At 45.6% G+C, this 17,024-nt stretch overlaps 1 protein-coding gene across 2 annotated transcripts; it reads left to right on the top strand.

The window, feature by feature from the left end:
* Window positions 1-571: 571 nt before the first annotated feature.
* On the top strand, window positions 572-17,018 carry tbc1d12b (TBC1 domain family, member 12b). 2 transcript variants are annotated; one of them, XM_056576824.1, is made up of 15 exons: window positions 572-2,306; window positions 4,519-4,633; window positions 7,214-7,270; window positions 8,701-8,831; window positions 9,516-9,598; window positions 9,996-10,113; window positions 10,500-10,606; window positions 10,778-10,858; window positions 11,136-11,227; window positions 11,490-11,561; window positions 11,831-11,959; window positions 12,169-12,278; window positions 12,887-13,044; window positions 13,369-13,472; window positions 14,779-17,018. In XM_056576824.1, exons 1-15 carry the CDS (start codon window positions 847-849, stop codon window positions 14,845-14,847), a joined length of 2,886 nt encoding a protein of 961 aa, XP_056432799.1. In that variant the 5' UTR covers window positions 572-846; the 3' UTR covers window positions 14,848-17,018. The 2 variants fall into 2 exon arrangements, with proteins under 2 accessions (XP_056432799.1, XP_056432800.1); XM_056576825.1 differs by lacking the exon at window positions 7,214-7,270.
* The last annotated feature ends 6 nt before the right edge of the window (window positions 17,019-17,024 follow it).

The raw sequence follows: 17,024 nt of genomic DNA, 5'->3' as shown, positions 1-17,024 counted from the left end.
AGCGGATGTGTTGCACTTCTGCGCGCTGTCCGAGGTGCTGAAGAGAGTTCTGCACAGCCTGCCCTATACGCGAAGTGGGGGAGTTGAAATCCTACCTAAAAGTTCCAATAAAAATAAGAGATACTTTTTATTAATTGTCAGCCCCAAAAACTCATCAATAACATATTGACTCGACTCTTTGGTTAAGGCTCAAGCGATGTGTCGCATCGATGCGTTCAAATCTCACCGCTACAGCCTACTTTACTTTTTTTTTTTAAATCCTTGCCTTCCTGAAAGCAGTTGATCAGATCCAAGGGTCCGAACGTACAGTGGGCGTTACGGCCGGCTCCTCACTCGCTTCCCAACCAATCAGAGCTACTGTTCATCGTCATTTTAGCTCTACGATTGGTAAGTGACGGAGCTGGGCACCGCCTACTGTACGATTGGAAGCTTCGATCTACCAATGACCATGGATGAACCCGCAGCCCGCAGTTGCAGCCATGACGCCTGCAGAGGGCGCTTGGTCCCAGACTCTCTAACACCCTCCTGCAGACTATCCCCGCTTTCCCGGCTACGTCACTGGAATGTCAAAATGGCCACTCTCCACTGACAGAGGAGAGAACGCCTGTCAAGAATGATAATATTATACCAAGACCGAGATAACGTTTCGGTCTCTGGTCAGCAGATTTGTGAATGATAAACGGACCGCGACACAATGTGTCACTGAGTGATCTCGTGATGCTTTCGTAGAACGGTAGTTTTCCAAGATGACGCGGAGCCTTCGGATGTTGCTCGAGCCGGAGCGGCGTTTCGCGTTGGGTCTCCTGTGATCGGATGTAAAGGATGTGAGATCTGGGGGTAACTGACATGGACACGACCGGGGACGGCTCTTCTCAACCAGAGATTACAAACGACAAAGAGGGATCGTGCTGCAGCTGCCGGCCGCCTACAGGTAACAACGAGCCGTCTGCTGTGCTCTCCGGTCATTACTGTGACAACCACCGCTTAGCAGACGAGATCTCCCAGAATCGAACCGGCGACCGGAATCCTCACGGGTCAACCCTTTCTGGTGACCCCGTGGATGTACAGCACGGGGCGTGCCCGTCTGGATGCAATGCTGTAATTCAATGTGTTTGCACCGGGGCAACAATGCTGGATTTAGCCACAGGGGCAGAAATGTCCCCCGCATGCACTTATAACCGTAAGACCGGCTCTGAGGTCGTCTTGAGCGATTGCCGTGGGCAAGGGAGCTGCATCGCACCCCACTCCCACCCCGGGGTGATGGCGGGCACGTGTATGGATGGGCACACATCCTCCTGTTCTGATGCTGCTGCTGCTGCTGACACAAGCAGACACGCCGATAGCCCGGGTAAAACGCCTCACACAATTCACAATTCCTCCCATTCGTCCCATGAAGACGTTAGGGAGACTCAAACTAATCTGGCAGATAAGACAGATGGAGATTCCTGCACGGAGAATCTGAATGTATTGAACTTTCAAGGTATGCCTGCAAACGCAAAGGAGTTAGAGTTCAAGTGTTGCATAAGCACGAGCCATGGCGAAGGGTCCCACATGGAGCAGGGCTCGTTGTCAAACGGTAGCTGCCAACCTGCAGACCTTACTCTAACGGAGGACGGAGGTGAAGTTGTTGCGGAGACGGATGCTGAGCTCCCAAACGGTGCATTGGCGACAGTTGACGGTTGCTATATGGGGGGAGTCGATGGGGATTCGAACCTAGCTTTTCATTCGGGAGAGAAGTCTACCTCCTTATTTCCTACGGTAATTGTAGTTGAGAGCCCTCTCCCCTCTCAGACAAACTCACAGGATAACTTTTCTGGAACCTCTCTGGCCTCTACTGTAAGAACACTGCCGCCTAGCTCCACCCAAGACACTCCCATAGGGCCCTCAGGGGCTGCTGTGCCCCTGGGTACCCCTAGCCCACAACAGTCCAAGGAAGAGAGGGAGGACCTTGTAGAAGCAGAGGCATTGGAGGCCTCCTCGGGCCTGCGACTTTCCTACTGCGGCTCCCCAGCCCCGGACTTCCTCTCCTGTAGTACGAGCTGTGAGTCTGCCCCCGTCAGCCCCGGGTCCAGACCGGAGGCAGACCCCGACGAGGCTGAGCCTGAAGACACCTTCGACTACGAATCGGAGGAGAACGAGCGTCCGGGGCCCGGCGTCACCCTGGGGCCCCGGAACACTTACGCCTCCAGCCGGAGACAAAGCGCCCCGGGGGAGCTGGCCAAGAGCGAGGAGCCCGGGGCGGGGGAGACAAACACGGACGCCACCCTCCAGTCCAGGAGGCCCGGGCTGGCCGACTACTTTGGCAGGTAAAAACTGTTATTTTCGGAGTGTGATCAAAGTGACGAGAGAGTTTCCGTTGACGACTTCACCTGATAAGGTGGGATAGGTTCCGTGGTTTGTCATTTTGTTTATATTTCGAACACAAACACAGTAAAGAGCTCACATCCAATTGCGATTCCACTTTGCCAAGGGCTTGCAAATATATCTTATATCATTTATTTAGGGTTCGGGACACATGGTACATCTTGAAGTTGATGGTTTGTTTACTTCTTTTTATCAATCAGAAGTAGGGCTAAGGTCAGATCCGCCGTCCAATTTCTCTGCCATCCTTAGCCCAAAATATGCCCATGCTAAGCCCTTAAACCAAGGCAAGATGGAAAAACATACTGTAGAGAAAGTGACACAAGAATGTTGAACTTGACACACAAAGAGAGAGTATTCCAATTACTGCCTGACAGGCAGATGTATCTGACAAGGACACATGATATAATAACTGGGAAATGCCTATGAGGATGTGATTCACTCCAAGATTACACGGCATGGATTAATGTGACGGTCTGTACTCACTGTGTGGAGACATTGTGAATACACAGAAGGCTATTGTTGGTGCAGGCAGGCAGGCGCACACACACCTACACTCTCACAAACGCACGCACGCACGCACGCACGCACGCACGCACGCACACACGCACGCACGCACGCACGCACGCACGCACGCACGCACGCACGCACGCACGCACACACGCACGCACACACAGGGAGAGAGAGAGAGTAAATGATAACACTGAGCAAGATTTACTGGAAGAACAGAGTGAATGAGAAACTGATGACAACAATAGATAAACAGTGGAGCACTTTTCATTGAGCTGCTACAAATCATGGAGCTGTGACACAGTAATATACAGAATCACTTCGACCGGGGTTGTTGGGATTGGATTTGGCTCATTGGGTGAAAAATCGCAGCGTTTTGGATTGATCATCCACCAAGAGCCAAAGTACCTTCAAACACATACTATGCTGCTTACCATCATGAGCTAGCTTCCTGCAGCCTCCTCATTGCAGCGGCCTGGGGTGTGTGTGTGTGTGTGTGTGTGTGTGTGTGTGTGTGTGCGTGTGGGTGGGTGGGTAAGCGGTGAGGAAGGGTTCTCTGTAGTCCTTCAGGCTGGGTCTAGGTATCTGAGAGGTGGGGGGGGGGGGGGGGGGGGGGGGGGGGGGGTGTAACACCAGCCTTGCTGGGCAGCAGTCTGGGGTGCAAGGCTGAAGGCTGGCCCTCATTCAACATTTAGCGCACTGGGCCCGGGCAGCAGAACACAAAGCCCTGGGTTAAACCAGAAACCCTTCCCTGTTACGGTAACCGTGGCGATGGAGAACTCACTCATGTACACACACACACACACACACACACACACACACACACACACACACGCACACACACACACACACGTATGCACTATGCAGATACCCACGCACGCACGCATGCACATATGCAGATACACACATACACATAAGCATGAACACACACACACACACACACACACACACACACACACACACACACACACACACACACACAAATACGCACATGCACAATCATATGCACACGCACACTTACAAATATGCACACACACTAGTATTCACCACAAACGTATACCTGCATAGAAAACGTTCACCCAGACATGCAAGTATATGCATTGTACACATGCATTCGCACACACATGCATATCAGACACACACACACTTATGCATGCAGAAAGACATGCATGCACACACAAGGCAAATATGTGCAGACAGACAGACAGACACACAAAGTTCCTGCCAACGTGCAGTATATTGGTCCTCATTGGTCCTTTGGATCACAAAGACATGACTCACAAACATGCAGACGTCCTTCATTGCCCAATAAACCCACTCATCACTTTATAATGCTGATGGAAGCACACACACGCACACGTTAACATAGTTTGTGCAGACTGATTCGTCATCGTGTCACGTTTTTTCCTCACCAACTAATAATAAACCACAAGCTAATCCTGTTGAAGACGATGGAATGTCATTAGAAGCATATTTCACTTCTGTAGTGCGACGAAAGTCCAAGTCACATTAGTCACATTAGTCACAAGAATACTGGCACGGGACAAAACCAGGGGATGTATCAAAGATAACAGAAGACGGTCTCATTATAGAAACCCACCATGTCTTTCAAATTCAACATTGTTTGTTTCCATGTCTGGCCCCCAGGGGCCTCTTCTCCAGGAAGCAGCGGCCCTCCAGCCAGAGTGCCCCGGGCTGGAAGCTGTTTGGTAAAGTCCCCCTCAAGGAGAGCCCCACCAAGAACGCCCGGACCATCCAGCAGGTACGTCATCTCGGAGCGCCGCCGTCACCTGACCTTCACACTTAGGTTTCACACACGCAACCCCGAACAGCTCCGGCTCAGGTTCTCCGGAACCCCACACAAGATTCTTGATCGTGGGGGGGGGGGGCTCTTAGAGAGTCTTGTGGTTGAAGAGAGGAGTCGTTCACATACTAAAGTGATGACGCCTTTGTGTTAGTGAATCAGAGTGATGAATGGATTATGCTCAGCGAGGGACACACAAAATGACAGCCCCCCCCCCCCTTGATTTGCATTAATTCTGCCTGGTGCCTGGCTATAAGAACTGTCATTTAATGTGAAATAGTGGAAGTGTTGATAGTGGATAGGTGATGCGTAATGACTTAATGAATAGAGATATGATCTGTCATAACAATGCACTGTTAAATTCCCTGATGATTATTATAATGATACATTACAATTTGTTAATGGACCAAGGCTTACATACGTGCCTCAACGCTTGAATGAATTATCCCTGGTTATATGTTGTATTCCTGCTTCTATTTCAGTATCAGATCGCTGCTTCAGTGAATGTTAGGCAAACATTCAGCCTACGTCCACCACAGTGTTTACATTACTGGCATATCGCTAGTTTAACTAGCTTGCAAACTGTTCCAAATTCTTAGCATTTCAAAGAGATGAACAGAGAGCAGGTGTTTAAACTCTATCTCTTTCGGTCTCTCTGACTGCTAGGCCATGCTACCCTTATCCCTGTGCGACCTGGTTGGCTAGCATTGGACAGGCTTTAGGTACATAACGGAGTTATTCATTGTTGGAGAGCTATGCTATTATTAACTGGTCTTCCAGCTCAACTCGCTTACCGTTACACTGTAACAGTCAGGTGTGCGCAGTTGTTGGACATGCTTTGTGTTGCTATCGCACTCTCCATTTGTCTTTAGGATTCAGTGGCATTGGTAATGTTGGAAATGTTGGTAATGTAGGAAAAATCTTCTTTGCGTATGTTTACCTTTTTACTTTCATATTTAACATGGGAAATTCCTCTCCAGAGTTATACTGTTTGGGTCGAAGGCTTCGAACTCAAATTCCCATTAGGTTTGCACGACAAATCAATGATCAATACACCTCATATACACTCAGGGTAGCCAAATCAATGATCAATACACCTCATATACACTTAAGGTAACTATTACCCTCTAAATACGCATTTTTGTACCTTTTTAAGCCTGATTTAGTCAGCATGCGTGATCTACGCCAGCCTACTGTGATTTGTACCGTGCCAAAGATATGCCATCACAAGTATCCGATGTATGATGATCATAATAACCGGTTCCAGTCATCCAGTGTTTCCTATGGGTATGAGCGATGTCACTGGGCAGGAGCCACTAGCCGTCAGAGGGTTGAATCAGCCCACCAGATTCTCTCTGCATCATTAAACGTGCAGAGCACATTGAGAGGATGGGATCCTACTTGTGATGTTTGGGCAGGGAGTGTTTTTTAGCACCTTGACGATAAAAGGGCATTCCGGAAGGCAGCTCCAGTTGGACCTCCTGGATGATAGTGTCTGAATTACACAGTGATTCGTATTCAGGACTTCACCTAAAGCGAGACAGGAAGCAGTGGGAGGGAGATCCAAGGAGAGAGGAAAATGGAGAGATAATACAAGAAGGAGGGAGAGGGGAGGAGAGGTGAGGAGGAGGAGGGACAAAGGAAGAGGGAGGGGGAGTGAAGGAGAGAGATGAGTTGAGAGATGATAGAAGAGGGGTAAACGACAAAGGAAAAGGGAGTGAGAGACTGACGGGGGAAGAAGGAGAGAGGGAGAGGGAGTGAGACGGATTTACAACCACGTCAGCCAGGTTTTGGCAGCACAAACTTTGGCCTGTCTGCTCCAGCATCTGTTCAGACACTCTGGTCCAGATGGTAACTGGATGCGAGCCCACAGAGCCCTGTTGGCTGTTCTCTGACCCAGAGACAGATTTCGTCAATGACTTGGACCGGATCCTAGATTGAAATCTGGTCTGAGATCCAGAGTCGAAGCCAACGTTTCTGACTATATAGGCCTACATTTGTTGTTGTTCTTACGTTCTTTGTTTCTTTCGTCCTTTCTTTCCTTTGTTCCTCCGTTCTTCCGTGCTTTTGCCCTTCTCTTCTTATGTTGTTTCTTTCCATGGAGATGAAGCCACATATGTGCTTTCTGAAAGGAAACAGTTATTTTATCTCTTTATTATTATTTCTTTGGAAATTATTCCCAGGATTACTTGAGCATGTGTTAACATTGGCAGTTTGTGTCTCACAAAGGGGACTTTTTGGTGAGGGTTCAAATGTTTCTATTGTATTATAATGTGTTAATCTTAAAACCCATACAAAGTATTTTTGTGTGTTTCTATGTTTCATATTACAAGCTGCAGAGCCTCTAAGCTCAAGGTTTAACTCACCATTCTGAATGTGTTGATCTGTTGCATCAGCTTTCTGTTCTATTATCATTGAAAGGGGAAGAACAATCGGATTGTGTTTCGCTGGCACTCCAATCTTGTGCCCTACTTTCCCATTCCTATACTTGTATTGAAATATAAATCTGTAGTTCCAATCTGTCGTTTGTTCCTCCAGGAAAGCCACCCAGGGGGCATGACCTCTGTGTCCACTCCTGACCTCTTAACCTCCGGGGTACGGCTCTTTCCTTCTCTCCTTCTCATTCCAACCACCATTCTTCCTCCCTATTCCTCCCCATTCCTCCGATCTTTCGTTCCTCACTGTCCTCCTCATCGCTTGGATGTTCTTTCTCCTAAGCCTTGTCTCGTCAATGAGCTCTTTTGGACTTTTGAATTGTATTTCTTTGTATTTCTTTGTGGTTTCACTGTTTGTTCAGCCCACCTTCATTCCTCCATCATTCATCACGCTGCAGCTGTAAATCCCAGTGAGGTTTCAGAGCTGTTTCATACCTGATGTTCAAATGGTTCCGTGTTATCGTCACAAGTCAATGATGATCAGTAAAATACATCAAAATAAAAAGTCGGTTTTTCAACCACTATTCTAAATGCTGAAACAAAACACAGTTAGAATCTGATAGAGGAAAAGATCTACTACAGACCAGGAAGGTCAACTGAGCCTCCATGGCCACTATGAGACCAAACCAAATTATCCTGTTATTCTGGACTAACGTTACGTCTCACAGCCTAAATCATCGCACTTCCTCCCTGTACTTCCCGAAACCACTTCTATGCATCTCACTCTCCTCGTCAAAAGGAAAGTACTCCAAAACATCCCCACCAAAAAAACAACAGAGGCTGATGGGAAATGTAGTCTCTATCCAAAATAATGGGTTGGGAACCTTGTTTGTTTGGTTTTTAGTTTGGATTTTTACAATGTTTAATACCGAAAGATGGTATTACTTTACTATTTAATATACAGCAGATCTAAATACTTTGTTTCGGAAGCTGTTTAGGTCAGCACCTCCCTTTTGAATTCCTTCCAAATAGAAACATTGATTGTATATAGTGGGTGAGGTTTTCTGAAATGACTCAGAACAACTAGGAAGTCTTGCACTGACATCATTGTGGCTATTGCAGCAGCAGCAGCACCGCCATCATTTCCCTCCACATCATGACCATCACCGCCACCCTCCCTATCACCATCTCACACAGCCAAACCACTTGGAGGTGGTCTCTGTGGGGTCTTACTGAGAGTCATCCCTCCATCCACCGTGACTCCACCCCTAGATCCTCTGGTTCCTTGTGACTGCCTGAAGGACCTCATATGATCACTCCTTTGACACACACACACACACACACACACTCACGCGCAAGTCATAGCCTCAAGACGTGCATGCATATCTAATCTGGCAAACACATGCTCAAATATAAAAACACACACACACACACACACACACACACACACACACACACACACACACACACACACACACACACACACACACACACACACACACACACACACACACACACACACACACACACACACACACACACACACTTATTCCAAATCCATCATTCTCACGCGGTGTTCTCTGCGTGTGTGTGTGTTGGCAGTGTTTTCCGGTGTTACCGTGGTGATTCAGCTGTGTGACGTTGTTGCAGGAATATGAAGTGCGGCAAGGCAGGGCGTCGGCAGGCTCCTCCCCTACCCAGCATGCCATGGGGCGCAGTAGGAAGAACCTGGAGTTTGAGCCTCTGTCCACCACTGCCTTGATCCTGGAGGACCGACCCGCGTGAGTTAAGACCCACGCTGGGTTCACTCACATCTGCATGTTGATTACTCATGTCGTATAGCTTCCCACACTTCATTCAAACTGCTGCTCTTTCTCTGCTTCTTCAACACTTATATCCTTCCTTCTCGTAGATGATTCGATGAATTCATGCTAACTTTGAGAAAGATAGAATATTTGACATCTGTGAAATTTCAATTGTATTGAGAAAGGACGACGTTAAAGTGTTTTTCATAATCATTGCTGGACCCTGCACAAGTCAACATCTTTTATTCATCCAAGGCTGTGAATGGCCATTGAAACTCACGATACTATAGGCTCCCACCAACTATGAAACATACATTAAAGACCAGAAAACAAACCACTATCAATGTTAAAACAAAATAAAGTATCTAAAATAGAATATAACACAGAAAAAGCAGCAATACCATCAACAATATCATCACTGTGTAGGAGTTCAACTGCCAAAACTTCGCCTTCACCTTTCACGTTGGTTTTCAGTAAGAGCCCTGGGATATCTCCCACTGTTAACCCTGGATGTGCACACGGTCGCCAAAGCAAACCCACCGGCCCCTTCAGGCAGCGGCTCTGTGGCTGTATAGTGAGCACACCTCGCTGCCGCCATACTGGATCCCCGGTTGCCTTGTTTTGTATATACATGTGAGGAAACTGGGCCTTCCTGTGCAGGAACCTGCCGGCCAAGTCCCTGGAGGAGGCCCAGAGACACCGGCAGCAGTACAACGAGATTGTGGCCGAGGCCAAGAAGAGAGGTAAGGAGAGGCGCCCCCCCCCCAGAGGGTCAACTGATCTCCTGGATGTCATGGGTCTGACGTGATGCCACCGCCTCCAGCGCCTCCAGGGCCTCCAGCGCCGCCAGCGCCTTATCTCCTCTCTGTACCCTTTGTACAGAGGCAGTTTTTAATAATTAATACTTTATTCCATTTTTTTTATTTTTTTCCCTATCTTATAAAAGTTCAAAATCTAAAGACAGCATGAGGGTAGCTCTCGACAGTCAATGAGGATAGTCTAGGATACACATCATACAGAATGCCAATGTTATACTTTGAGAAGAGAGGAAAAACGCCCAAAGCGGGCTCCTGGCTACACACAACGGAGTAAAGGAAGAGGGGGGAGGTGGGTCACGCTCTGAGTGTTGTGTCTGTCCAGAGCTCAAGGAGGCCCAGAAGAGGCAGAAGCAGGTGAGGGAGAGGTTGAAGCAGGAGGAGAGCATCGCCAACGCCATGGTGGTCTGGAACAACGACATCCTGCCCCACTGGGACTCCATGTAGGCACCACGCTGTGTGTGTGTGTGTGTGTGTGTGTGTGTGTGTGTGTGTGTGTGTGTGTGTGTGTGTGTGTGTGTGTGTGTGTGTGTGTGTGTGTGTGTGTGTGTGTGTGTGTGTGTGTGTGTGTGTGTGTGGTTTTTATTGTATTTGTTCATGCTTGGGTGTGTGTAAGTGTTGGCCCACCCCTGTGTGCGTGTGTTTGTTTGTATATGAGTATTTTTGATGTCTATGATTAGGTGTATGAAAACAGCAATATGTCTATTGAGTGAGTGTTGTAACTGCAGTGTGTGTGCATTGAGTGTGTTTTGGAACCGTTGTTGAGTGTGTTTGTAACCGCAGTGTGTGTGTTGAGTGTATTTTGTAACTGTGTGTGTGTGTATTGCAGGAGGGCCAGCCGCAGGGCCAGGGACCTGTGGTGGCAGGGCCTCCCCCCAAACGTCAGGGGCCGAGTCTGGAGCCTGGCCATCGGCAACGAGCTCAACATCACCCCAGGTACACACAGGAAGACACAGACACACAGGAAGCAAACACACACACCCACACACACACACACACACACACACACAGGAAGCACACATGTACACTTTCTCCAATTCCTCTATTTTAACTCTCTAATGAACCCCCCTCCGACATCCTTTGTGTTTCCCCTCCTCCCCGCCTCAGAGCTGTATGAGATCTTCCTGTCCAGGGCGATGGAGAAGTGGAGGACCTTCGATGAGAGCCCTTCGGAGAGCGACGCAGACGGTATTCCAACCTGCCCGCCTTTATTTTTAATCAAAATAATCTAAAGATGAATGAAACTCTTTGAAGACAGACCTCCTTTACTTGAATACAATGGTGCATTGTTACGTTCAACACTTATTGTGATTTGATTCTCCAACCCGTGTCTGGAGAACATGCTCTCAGGCTAAAGTTCTTACTTTGTAAAATAAAGGGCTTGGTTCTTGTTTTTTGAAAGTGAAGGCGTTGACCTGGTTGTTGTTCTGTCAAATGAAAGCGTGTCCGTGTCTCTGGGGTGTAGACGGGGCGTCGCTGGCGGACCGAGAGTCCAGCCTGGAGCTCATCAAGCTGGACATCTCCAGGACCTTCCCTTCGCTCTACATCTTCCAGAAGGTATCACAGTGTGTGTGTGTGTGTGTGTGTGTGTGTGTGTGTGTGTGTGTGTGTGTGTGTGTGTGTGTGTGTGTGTGTGTGTGTGTGTGTGTGTGTGTGTGTGTGTGTGTGTGTGTGTGTGTGTGTGTGTGTGTGTGTGTGTGTCTCACTCACTCAAAGGTTACTAGTAATTGTTTTACTAGTAACCCTTACCCTATGTGGATCAACTCAGCCACTGGAGTAAATTGTCTTCAATGTCACGCCGTTCTGCTTTCCGACACAGGATGGGCCTTATCATAACCTGCTGCACAGCATTCTGGGAGCCTACACCTGTTACAGGCCCGACATCGGATACGTGAGTCTCACACTCACACAAACACACGCACCACACACACACACACAGACTGTATAAATTGAGTTTATTTAAGGTGTTTCGACTCATTCTAGTGTGATAACCCTCTGCTCCCTTCCTCTTTTCTCTTCCTGCTTCTTTTTGTTTCTCTTCTCTATATCTCGTACTCTTACTCTCTATGACTTTCTCTGTGTCTGGTCTCTGTGTGTGTGCATTCCCTCTATGTCGCTCTCTGTGTTCTCTATGCATTCTCTCTCTGTCTCTCTCACTAGGTCCAGGGCATGTCCTTCATAGCGGCAGTGCTCATACTGAACATGGAAGAGGCTGACGCATTCATCTCCTTCGCCAACCTCATCAACAAGCCGTGTCAGATGACCTTCTTCAGAGTGGATCACGAGCTGGTGGGCACACACACACAGAAGTAGCATACACACACAAGCACGAACACAAGCATACACATGCATTATAATGGACACAACAAATGACACAAAAAATAGTTGCCCTAAAAGGAAAATCGCACAAATCCCATTTCACCTCCCCTCCTCTTTCCATCTCATTTTTTTTGCCTCCGTCTTCTCCTTCTGTTCTCGTGTTTGAATCCCCCCGGCAGATGCTGAAGTACTTTGGGGCGTTTGAGGTGTTCTTTGAGGAGAACCTGCCTCGTCTTTTCAACCACTTCCTCTCCTCGAACCTGACCCCTGACCTCTACCTCATCGACTGGTGAGCGTTCAATAATCTTTGAGAAGGGAAAGAGAAAGTGAAAGCACAAGTACACTGTTCTCTAAATTATTATTCTATGTTCCGCTCCACTGTGTGGGGCAATCGGCAACGTGAGAAACTGTACGATAATTTGGAATAGATTCAGGATGTTTTTCTTTAAAGCATCTATGTGGATTTCTGCTATACGAGGATTGAGCTTTAACGAAGCTCTTCAACAGGGTTACATTAGATCCTTCACAATTAGAAATGGCTGTGTCCTCAATCACTTCTGCCTCCACCTCCTCCACCCATCTCCACCTCTTCCCCTCGCTCGTTTCATCCATACAATCATAGACTGTTTGAAGTAGCTTTCAATCAACCCAGCTTTATTCATCTAGCGCGTCTCGTGTTAAACTGTAATATAAAGTGTTAAACAAGGGAACCGACGTGTTTATTTTTAGAAGGACAACATAAAGATGACTAGAACCTGTGGAGAGCTTCATTTGGTTGACACACCAGGCCCGCTAGATGAGAAGAAAGCGAAGCTCAAAACGCTGTGATTTAATATTTTGTTAAAGAAATCCCCCATCCTCCCCTTCTCCATCTGCTCTCCCTCCGCCCCCCCCCAGGATCTTCTCCCTGTACACCAAGCCCTTCCCCCTAGACGTGGCTTGCCGGGTCTGGGACGTCTTCTGCCGGGACGGGGAGGAGTTCCTGTTCCGGGTGGGCCTGGGCATCCTCCGCCTCTACCAGGACATCCTGCTCCAGATGGACTTCATCCACATAGGTCTGCACTCAAGACTTCTCCCCCCTCTCCTTCAGTCTTTCTCTTGCGGTCTTGGCTGCTAACCTGCTCTTCAGCTAGCCCCCTGTGGGAATGACTTTGGATGGTATAGTGGCCAGGGGGTTGGATCACCAGGAATAATATGTGGGTTTGATCCTCACACCCTGCCTGAAGGCATACTTGAGCAAGTAGCTCAACCCTAACTGATCCCTAATATATCGGTATTCACTGTTACAAGCTTTGGGTAAAAGTGTCTGCTAAATGAATAGATAGCTCTGACTTCTACTTTGGTCTATACTGACCTTCTCTGTTATTCTTCCATTCCAGCTCAGTTCCTGGCCCGCCTCCCTGACGAAGACCTTCTCTCTGATAGGCTGTTCTCCTGCATCGCAGCGACGCCCATGCTGAGCGGCAACAGGAAGTGGAACCAGGTAAATTCCTGTGTCCGCTCAGTCTAAAATGGAACTCTCAAACCAGTCCACCGAGGGCCAAGAGCCTTTTGGAGTTGTTTTCTTTCTGGAAAGGTCATGTTTATTTAGCGGAGTGGTCTGCAACCTAACCTTCCAAGCTTCAAGCAGTCTTAAGCAAACACTGAGATTTGCTGGGCCGCCTACAACCACGTCTGCTGTAGTGACCCAGATTTCAGAGTCCAATTCCTGGATTATAGGCTAGGAAGCACATAGTTGGAGAGACGATATTTACATACAGTCTGTCTATAACCTAAACAGAGGACTACTTTCCTAACTACAGTGGTGCTCTGAACAGCACCACTGTTTTGTACATATTGTCTCATGGGACAATGTGTACTACACACACATGCAGCCAGCATTTCAAATATGGAGCATATGGTAGCTAGGAGACGGTAAAATAAGCCTTGAGGAAGTCATAAGCTGATTCCTAAGGGGCCATATCTCATTTCAACCAGCAGTTGTGACACAAGGAGTAGACGTCATATCATAAAGAATGAGACAATGTTTATTTAGAAAACACAGTGGCAGTTTGAAGTTTCCTTTCTCGTGATCTCTCTCTCTTGGCCTTTCCAATGTTTATTACCATCCAAACATGAGTTTAGATGAGAGTAAACCTCAGTAAACGCACATGGATTCATTCCCTGTACCCACAGCGCCCTCTGGTGTCTCATTCTGTGATTGCTGTTTTGTAGTCAAAACCCTCTGCTCTGCCTGTCACACAGACAAATGGCCTCCTGTGCGTGATTTGTTTGAGATTATATTATTAATTAGAAATGTATTTCTCTTTCTCAAGCCTTCATACATCATCATATCAGAAGGTTCTCAATAAAAATAAATAAGACATAAACTCATGCTAATTGTTGAAACATGTCCCTTTCTTTCTTTCTTTCTTTCTTTCTTTCTTTCTTTCTTTCTTTCTTTCTTTCTTTCTTTCTTTCTTTCTTTCTTTCTTTCTTTCTTTCTTTCTTTCTTTCTTTCTTTCTTTCTTTCTTTCTTTCTTTCTTTCTTTCTTTCTTTCTTTCTTTCTTTCTTTCTTTCTTTCTTTCTTTCTTTCTTTCTTTCTTTCTTTCTTTCTTTCTTTCTTTCTTTCTTTCTTTCTTTCTCTGTCTCTGTCTCTGTCTCTGTCTCTGTCTCTGTCTCTGTCTGTGTCTGTGTCTGTGTCTGTGTCTGTGTCTGTGTCTGTGTCTGTGTCTGTGTCTGTGTCTCTGTCTGTGTCTCTGTCTGTGTCTGTGTCTGTGTCTGTGTCTGTGTCTGGCTCTCCCCACAGGTGTTCACCTCATTGATGAAGGATCCTAAAGAGACCGAGAAGAGTGGGGGCATGATGCAGAGAAGCTGACCTCTGACCTCATTCACAATGAGACCTGCCTGATATCGATAACCCTTTTTAACGTCTTCCAGGTTTGGTTGAGGGAAGAGTCGGCCATCTTGATCGGAACTTCTTCGATTCTTTCAAGTTTGATAGTAGGAGGAGGGTAGAGTTTTGATGGTCATCCTCTGGTATGAGACGATAATGATGCTGGCATGAGTGGAGGCATAAGGGAGGAGATATTAAGTGAAATTACATTTAATTACAGACTTGAATGGAAAAAAAAATCATTATTACTAATGAAGTTTTAATAATATCATAGCTAGTAGAGACAGATCTAAATGGTTTGTGTGTCAATTATGTGTTGCCTAAATCATGTTTTCCACCAAGCAACATTTTGGACAATAAAATAACAAAATATAGAGAAGAAGAAACAAAGTGAACGGTTATAGTGGAAGATGTACACTAACAGTGACAGCTAAACCACATAACTGACATTGCAGTGGAAAAGCTGTGTATGGACTGAGCAATATTAATACAAGTGTTTAGGCATATCTTAATGAAAAGTCTAAACATGAAGTGCATTGTTTAAGATAGTATTGTTGAAGTTAAGGTAATTCTATCCCCATAGGATACCTAAATGATAGCTCTGTCACTTTGTTTGTGTTTATGTGTTTTTGTGGGTGTTTTAACATTCCTTAAGACCGGGGCAATATGGACAAAGTCTTTCAGTGATAGTATTGTTCAGTTGTTCGAAATGTGACATCAGTCCTATTTGTTGTTCAACATAATGTTTTTTATTTTGATATTTGAAATATGAAACCATCCAAGTCTGATCCATGTCACCTCCTCAACTGAACTCTTTGTGCAATGATAAGATCAATCCATGTTTCCACTCCAACTCCTATAAAAGCTGCAAAAGGGCTATACAATGGTTTTTTCCTGCTGGCTTGATCAAATCTAACCCAGAAGGATCAAATTATAATCCTTTGTCTTAATTGAATATCTAAAAAAATGTGTTTGGTAAGATACGACCTCAACACCATTTGACACTATGTGGGTAAAATGATCATATAGCATTGTTTTACGTTATCCAATAGATTGAAACCAAGTATGACTTCAATCAGCCAGCTGGACTTTGTTGCTTTACTCCACCTGTTTAAAGGGAACCTTGTGTGTCTGTTTCCAGTATGTCTGCCACAATTAGGTCACAGCTTTCTGGTTCCAATTTCATGGTGGTCATGTGATCGTTGTGTAGCACTTGAGAGGGGAATGTCGAGGCAGGATCACCTGCAGTTTAAACCTGTGAAATATTCCATCATAAATACAGTATAGGGTGTACTGTATTTGTGTGGAAGTGCACTCCAAAAATGGATTCTACACTTAAGTGTATCTTGGACCAAGAGTTATAATGCTCTTAAAATAGGGCCTTGAAATGTTTTAAAATGTCTAGGGTTTCTTAGGTAAAAGGTGTTTTGTTTTCATTATATATTTGTTTATATAAATTCTGAAATATGATTAAAGTTACATTAGTTATTAGAATTGAGGACAATTTCTCAACAACAAAAGTTATATGACCATATATATATATATGACTGATTTAACGGAAATTTAAGTGCAATGAAACAAGTCTTAGAGACCTGAGTATAAATATCTCTGCATATTTGAAATAATATTGTTAAATTTTCACATGCAACATTTTCACAATATGTACTGTTTTGAAAAACTTGTCAAAATGTGTTTATCTGTTACAGACCTTTTTAAGAATTTTCTAAATAATTTTGTAACATTTTCACATGGGACAATTTCATAACACCTATTCTAAATATCTGTAATACCTTTAAAACAAATATTTGTCCAAACATTTCGTTTTAATATGTTTATCGGGAAACACCATTGATCATGAATTTGCCATGCTAATATGCAAAATATTCCTCCGCAGCTAGTATAGTATCTTCATCTAGTGGATGAAATATGATGTTTATTGTATTATATTGTATGGCTGTAAAATGTATCTCCAGCTTCTCTTTTCCTATTCTTTGACTTCTGTATAGTTTTCACAAGAATAACTATTCGGGTACACGAAAAGTAGATGTACATACTTTGTAAATTGATTTACCCTTGTTACAATGTTCAACAACTGAAATTAAGAATCCTGTGAATAAATGAACAATAAGAGCATTTTACAACTGCCTTATAACTGTGAT

This window comes from Gadus chalcogrammus, chromosome 18 (genome assembly GCF_026213295.1).
Source record: "Gadus chalcogrammus isolate NIFS_2021 chromosome 18, NIFS_Gcha_1.0, whole genome shotgun sequence".
NCBI lineage: Eukaryota > Metazoa > Chordata > Actinopteri > Gadiformes > Gadidae > Gadus > Gadus chalcogrammus.
Note: the sequence above shows the minus strand (reverse complement) of the source record. Positions and strands in the feature narration are given on the sequence as shown.